Source organism: Arachis hypogaea, chromosome 4 (assembly GCF_003086295.3).
Source record: "Arachis hypogaea cultivar Tifrunner chromosome 4, arahy.Tifrunner.gnm2.J5K5, whole genome shotgun sequence".
Lineage (NCBI taxonomy): Eukaryota > Viridiplantae > Streptophyta > Magnoliopsida > Fabales > Fabaceae > Arachis > Arachis hypogaea.
In genome coordinates this window covers 117,529,662-117,537,383 of record NC_092039.1, presented here as the reverse complement: position 1 = coordinate 117,537,383, position 7,722 = coordinate 117,529,662, and the positions used below count along the sequence as shown (strand labels likewise).

The 7,722-nt window shown below is 32.1% G+C and overlaps 1 protein-coding gene across 1 annotated transcript; it reads left to right on the top strand.

Moving 5' to 3' along the window:
* Positions 1–946: 946 nt before the first annotated feature.
* LOC112797492 (uncharacterized) lies at positions 947–5,095 on the top strand. Its single transcript, XM_072236103.1, has 8 exons — positions 947–1,179; positions 2,258–2,629; positions 2,748–2,983; positions 3,080–3,272; positions 3,373–3,465; positions 3,563–3,663; positions 4,043–4,121; positions 4,896–5,095. The coding sequence occupies exons 2-4, from the start codon at positions 2,266–2,268 to the stop codon at positions 3,095–3,097; spliced, it is 618 nt and encodes a 205-aa protein (XP_072092204.1). The 5' UTR covers positions 947–1,179; positions 2,258–2,265; the 3' UTR covers positions 3,098–3,272; positions 3,373–3,465; positions 3,563–3,663; positions 4,043–4,121; positions 4,896–5,095.
* The last annotated feature ends 2,627 nt before the right edge of the window (positions 5,096–7,722 follow it).

Sequence of the window (7,722 nt, the reverse complement as noted above, 5' to 3'; positions counted from 1 at the left end):
AACACTAAATTTAGTTTTTTTAATGTTTTTATTTTTCAGATTCCTCCTGCTATAATCATTCTAGTTATTATATTTAGGGCTGCACATAGATCGGATCGGATCGGATATAGCCTAAAATTCTATCCGATCCGCACTGCACTCATCGGATCGGATTGGATACGATATCCGTATTTTTTCAGGCCAGATCCGATCCGCAACGGATCGGATATCGGGTATATCCGCATAATTTAAAAAAAAACTATTTTAAGATTCTATTTGACTATTTTTACAAAAAAAAATATCCATAAAATTCATTTTTCACCTGTTAAGCCTATTTACTCTTAAAATATTATCAATAAAAGTTCTCTTGAATAAAAAAATAATAACACAAGATTTAAGATTAAGTATTCTAAGTTGAAGTACAACATAAAAAATTAAAAACAAGATATCATAAAATTCATATAACAACACACTAAAATTCATATCACATTAGGGTTTACTTTCTTAAACTATGCTATTTATATGAAACGTACGGATATGCGGATTTGCGGATCGGATCCGCAGATATCACTGCTAAATCCGCAATCCGATCCTACCATAGTGCGGATCGGATCTGATCCGATCTGATGGCTCTGCGAATCAGATAATATCCGCAAAATTCAGATCGGATGCGGATAATTATCGCGGATATGCGGATATTATCCGATACATATGCAGCCCTAATTATACTATTTTTTTGGCAATATATACTCATTTTAATAAATGTTATAATACTTATTATTATTATTGTTCACATTATTATTATTATTATTATTATTATTATTATTATTATTATTATTATTATTATTATTATTATTAATTTAGAATAAAAGATGTATATAGGATTTGGTTTTTCACAATTTTAAACACCCGCGAAATAAAAGTATCCCTCTTATGAAATACCCCAGTGTCTGCATCCCACCTCTTCTTCTCAATCCTTATACACCCCAGCCTTACCTCACAACTCTAAATACATTGAACCAACCCTCCCAAAGAGAAGCTCTCACCTCTCGCACTCTGGCCTACCTTTGCTGTTGCCGACGAGAAATGCTCATCTGGCGTCGCATTCTCGGTCTATAGAAGATGCCAGTCGCATCTCTGTTTTTGCCTGTGTTTTCGTCGTCGGTTCGAGACTGCTGTTGGCACGTTCTCTCTGTTCTGGTAACCAGCCCTCTTTCTTTCAATATAATGTGTGATGTTAAAATGTGATTACAGTAAGTATTTTTACTGTCAATGAAGTTTGTGTATGTTTCATTAATTGTACACTGCTCCTTTGTCTTCTTATCAAATTAGGTAATATTTAAAGAGATGTGAAATTGTATCAACCCCTATTATAATAACCAATGCTTTGAACCTTCCAATTAATCATGTCTCATCTTTTACTGAAATCCTACTCCATCAACTTCACCAACACACAAGTAATTTTGATGAAATTCTACTCCAATTAATCATCTCATCTGTTACCAAACACACCTCGCCTATAAAATAAATTGATTTTTGTGTATTTGACCAATTTGTGAATATTTTTCCTTCTTTCATGTAGAACCTGCATTTAATTGGGTGGATTAGGTAAATATATTATGATTAATGAGATTATGATGAGAAATTCTTAGTTTGTGAAAAATACAAGAATTTAATTTGATTAGCCCAAAAATATAATAATACATTTCAATATAGTTTTAAGAAAATGCTGTTGTTTAATCTTTGTGTTTAGATATATAAATTCTGATGCCTGTGTCTTGCTACTTTCTGACCTGGACAAGGGTACAAATAATATAAAAAACCTCCCCAATTTTAGGGATAAGGTTTTATATATCTATTGTGCTCAATCCGGAGTGTCATGCACTAGGCCACATGTCTTATAGATATTTAATTTATCATTGTTGATGACTTCTATTCAAAATTTCTTTTGGTTTGTTAGGCAATACTGTTAGGCAAATATATTATGATTATTGAGATCATGATGAGAAAATTTTAGTTTGTGATAAATACGAGAGTTTAGTTTGATTAGCCTGAAACTATAATAATACACTTCCTTGCTATACATGGATTATTTGCAAAATAGAGTTTGATATCCAAGAAAAAAGTTTCTAACATGTTAGACTTAGTACTGGGGATGAGAAATTATGATTTGTGTATTTGACTAATTTGTGAATACTTGTCCTTCTTTCATTTATTTAAAATAATCTTAATTGGATTTTAAAGTGACTTATTTTTTTTCTGCATTCCTGGTATTCAGACATTAAGATGACTAGGAAAGGTCATTACACAAAAAAACTAAAACTAGGACTAGGATGTCAGCAACCTCAAGCGGCTCTGCCTCTGGCTTCGGCTTCCCACTACGATGACGCTCAAATTCTCCTGACCAGTGGTGATGGCGTCCCTGCAACTTCATGCCTGTTTCGTCCATCACGCAATGAACCAAGGCCTGCTCCACAGATAAGCACAAGTAGCCTTCACAACTCGGAGCCATGCCACGAAAACTTGGACGCTAATGTAGATGAGGTAGATTCTCTTGATCAAGAAGTTGATGACCAATCCTTTGTTGCTTCTGGAGCTCAGAGTCGCAAAGGACACAAGACTACAGAATTTTGGACGGTTAAGATCATCAGTAACATATTCAATTATTTTTCTTTCTTCAATTCGAGTTAGACTCCATGTTATGTATTATTTTTCGTGCATAATATCCACAACGGATACACACATACGGTATTAAATTTGGCTTATAGATGCCGACGGCACAATGAAGCCCGCGAAATTAAGTGTGAGGGAGGCTATGGAACGGCCTAACGGTAGAAGGATCGTACTCAAGTTTAACAACATAAAGCAACCGATTAGAGACGAAGCTGGACTGTTGAGTGGCGTGCTTGGTCTGCTGGGATCTGACTATGGAAAATTTTCTATCTGTGAGAAAAGTTGGCGTAAGATTACCACTAAAGACAAGGTTTATAACGAATGTGTCAAGGTAAAAGTTTATATCCCCTTTGAATTAAATCTGCTTATTTTTAAAATTATTGACAAATTGTATTATCTGCGTAGCAAATTTTTCACTTTGATGAAGATAGCGAAGGAACTATAAAAAAAATATTTTGAAAAGTATGGGGAAGTCTTGGAAGGAAACAAAGCTGAGGTTGTATAATGCTTTTTACAAGCCAACATTCACAACTGAACAAAATATTGAGCACCATCCGTCGGGAATTGATCGAGAGCATTGGAGATGGTTCCTTGACTATCGCGCCAAAGCTGAGATGAAGGTAATCTAGTATATCATTGGTACATAACAATACAATTTATGTTGCATTGAGTCTTTTTAAATCAGTTTCTAATCGCCCTTTGTCTCTGATGGACCAATAGGAGAAGTGCAGGAAAAATGCGAATAATCGATCAAAACAATTATATACCCACACCGGCGGTTCGAAAATCTTGGCATGGTGGATGGAAGAAGAGGTACTTTACTTTTTTATTCACTCTTTGGACTATCTCTATGACTTAATTTTCCTTGATTTTGTGGAATATGGTCATGGCAAAAACTTTGTTGTTACAGTCGGAACAACAAGGGAGGAGAGTCGGTAGAAGAGAGTTATGGATCACAGTGCACAGAAAAAAGATGGCTCCTATATCAATGATGAAGCCAGAGCAATTGGTGTAAGTACTACTTGTTATAATTTATCGTTAAAATTATGATCTCAAATATCGTAATAGTTTACTTTTATATGAAATGATATATGATCTTTTCTTAATTTTATTGTGGCATTTATAAAATGATATATGATCGACAAACATTCAAATTTGATTCTGTGTAATTTTTAGATTTCATAAATTTTGGCACTATGTTGATTATAATTTATATAAGCTTTATTGATAGAGAAAAATTGCAATTCCAAATTTCCAACGCAGTTGACACTTTGGCTCTTTTTAAGCCTTTGATAGTCTTTCTTGATGTAAAAAATTTGAGCTTTTTTTTTTCTCGGTTTTAGAATTTCTTTTGATTAAATTGCGATTACTTATTGAATCATTATTTCAGAGCTATGGTGAAAGGAAGATTGAACGCCAAGGTTTTGGTAGGGGCCTGTTGACACTTAAAGGGTGAATGCTAAGATATGGTAGGGTCTTATGGGGAAGATGTTGCTGTTGTCTAATTATCTTAGAATTCATTTAATTGATTCAACAAATTATGCTCTCTCTCATTTGTTTTTTGGTGATTTATATCTGTGGCTTATTTAATTATACATAGCATGAGATTTATTGTTTGTGTTATTTCTAAACCTAGATGGATGGATAATAGTTAACGAATATCACAACAAATTTGGACAGAGGAGGTTATTTTTGGTGTGCAGATTAAATAATCTCAGGAGTAATTCGAGTGCATCATGATATGCTTATGGTTTAATTTAATCTGTTATTTCATTGATTTGTGGATTACATTTCCTTAGTTATTGCTGCAAAATATATATGCTACCCAGGACAATTGTTAGTTAAGCATTAAAAAGACATGTCCTACATTGCATGAGATTTCAATCCTTAAGTAGAGTTTCACATTTCTTTAGAAAAGTCTTTGTTTGTTATGTTTGAAATAATTCAGTTTCACTTATCTCTTATCTCTTTTTATAATGGTTGGTATCCCATGAAACAGATGCTCTATTTTGGTTGTTTTATGTAACTTTTGAAACCAATTTTTTTCATTCATATTTGTGTGTTTTTTTCAATGTAATGTAAATGATACAGTTGATCGTCCTGTTTGGCGTGTTCTTGACATGAGATAGACCCATCAACAAAATGATGGTATTTGCTAATTTTTGTCTGTAAGAAAGAATTGAGCAAATTGAACAACAGGATGAGTCTTCTAGAATGTTGTCTCAAAATGATTCATTGCTCAGGTTTTCGAAAAATAGAAACTGGGTAAAGCATGTGGTGTGGGTTTCGGACCGACTCCTAGTCAACTCTTCAATTCGAATTCACTTGCATCGGGCAACAAAGTCCAAGTGGAGGAGGTCTAGAGGAAGCTGCTTGAATTGCAGACAGAGCTAGAAGGCGAGAAGTTGAAGAGGAAGGCGATTGAGGATGAGGCATCAGCAAAGAGGAAAAAGTGGCAGCGATGGAGAGTGCTCTGATTTATCTATTTCAACGGCAGGGTGAGAAGCTGCCAGCAGACATTGCTGTAGGGATGAGTTTTGTGGAATGATAGAGTGAAATATAGTATATTAGGATTGGAGATATTTTGAATTAGATTATGCAACTTTTTGCAAGAAATTTGTTTTCTTCGTATTTTCATGAATATATTATTTTGTTTTGCAGATAATCTTATTAATTTTGCTACAAGTTTCGATACTAAGGTTGAAAATATTAACCCTTTAAAATAATAGAAAATCTAAAAATAAAAAAATAAATAGTTCTATAATATTTTAAAAAAATTGTACGATCTTTTCAAAAAAACCCAAATTTTCTATTTTTTTAATCTTTCCTAATTTAACGGCAGTTTTGAATTGTCGAAATGTGCTATAGAGTTAGAAAAATTTGTCCGATATTGCGGCGATTTGCAACCGCCGGTAATTGTGATTGAAACCTTAGTTTCATTTTGTGGCGGTAATAAAACCACCGGAAAACACGCGTCAATTTGAAAACCTCTATGTAAATAGCGGCGGCTTTATAACTGCTGATAAATATGCTAGAAATCGTGTCACTCGCATTTGGCGGCGGTTTGTTGAAACGATTGTTGCGAAATATTGATTTAGTGGCGGTTATACCAACGGTTACTGGAAACTGCCGCCAAACATAATCACGGCGCTCATAACCATGACGATCTAGTTAGCTGCCGGCCTATGATTTTGCGGCGGTTTAAAACCACCGCTAATCAAGAAAAAAAAACTGCTGGTATTTTAGACCTCCCTTGTAGTGAATCTTGGCTCAATCATCCTTTTATAACTTAGTTGTTCAATCTTGGGACACATATTATGAAAGGTAATTAAGGAAATTTCTTTAATTAATTATTTCACATTGAATTTCTTTTCTGTTTTTTTCCTACGATTTGAAGTCTAGCACAATTTTCTCTTGTCCAAAGTTATTTAGACGAATAATTTGTTTTAAAGGGTCTATAAAAACTTAAGTCGACCTTTTAGAACTTTCATTCTCTGTGATAAAAATGAACAGTTAATTGTGATAAAAAAAAATATTAATATTGTTATATATGCAAGTCTTATTTTACACTAATTAGACGATTGATCTATTCTAAAGGGTCTATAAAAAATCAAATCAACAATTTTTTTTGTTGACTTAAACCTTTATAGATCCTTTAAAATATGTCTTTTGTGATAAAAATAGACAAATGACTATGATAAAAAATATTGATATATACTATCTTACAAGTCTTATTCCATGTTGTCTAAATGACCGATTTATTCTAAAGAGTACATAAAGAATCAACTTGTTGACTTGAGTTCTTATCATAGTCAGTTATCCATTTCTAGCACAAAAGACGAAAGTTTCAAAAGGCCTATAAAAGTTCAAATCAGTAAAATTTGACAAAGTTTATTGACTTAAATCCTTATAGACCCTTTAGAACAAATCACTCATTTCGATAGCATAGAACAAGATGTGTAGAACTGCAACGGCGTTTGCCATCACTATTAGCTGTCTATTTTCGGCACAAAAGCTGAAGGTTCCAAAGGGTTTATAAAAGCTCAAGTTAGCAAAATTTGACAAATTTTGTTTACTTGATCTTTTATTGACCCTTTAAATCAAATTACTCATTTAGACAGTGTAAAACAAGACTTGTAGAACAATATTAATGTTTTTTTTTATCACAATCAATTATCCAGTTTCGGTATAAAAGAGGAAGGTTGCAAAGACCTATAAAAAATCAAGTTAATAAAATTTGTCAACAAAATACAAATTTTTGTTGACTTGAGTCCTCATAAACCCTTTAGAACAAATCACTCGTTTGGATAGTATGAAACAAAACTTGCAGAACAGCATTGGCATTTCTTATCATAATTAGCTGTCCATTTTTGGAACAAAAGAAGGTTCCAAATGGCCTATAAAGGCTTAAGTAAGCAAAATTTAATAAAATTTGTTGGTTTAATCCCTTATAGATCCTTTGAAACAAATCACTCATCTTGACAATGTGAAACAAGACTTGTTGAATGGCATTGGCGTTTTTTATCACAGTCAATTGTCTATTTTCAGCACAGAAGACAAGAGTTCCAAAAGACCTATAAGTAGAGACGAATCTATGTTGTAGTTTGTGGGGGCAAATGCCCCACTAGCATTTTGAAAAAAAAAAAAGTATATTTACAAATATATATGTATCCTCGTTAAAAAATTATATTTGTTTCTATATTAAAAAAATACCTATTTTATGTATCAAAATATTTATTTTATATATATTTTTTAACTTTTAGAATTAAATTTTGATACATTATTAGTGTAAAATAATTTTATATATACATTCTACATAACATTATATCATAAAAAATAACTATCTTTGTATTATTTATATTCCTGAAAATGATCATCCAAAAGACTAAACGTAATTGGACAATTGTATAAAAAATTTTACATTGTTAATATACTAAAAATAAATTATAATTTGTATATAAAAATATAAGATAAAAATATATATTAAATCAATTTAATAAAAAATAAAATATTATTGTAGCATTATTTAATTAAAAATTTTATTTAATTGAAGTTTATATCCTTAAAATT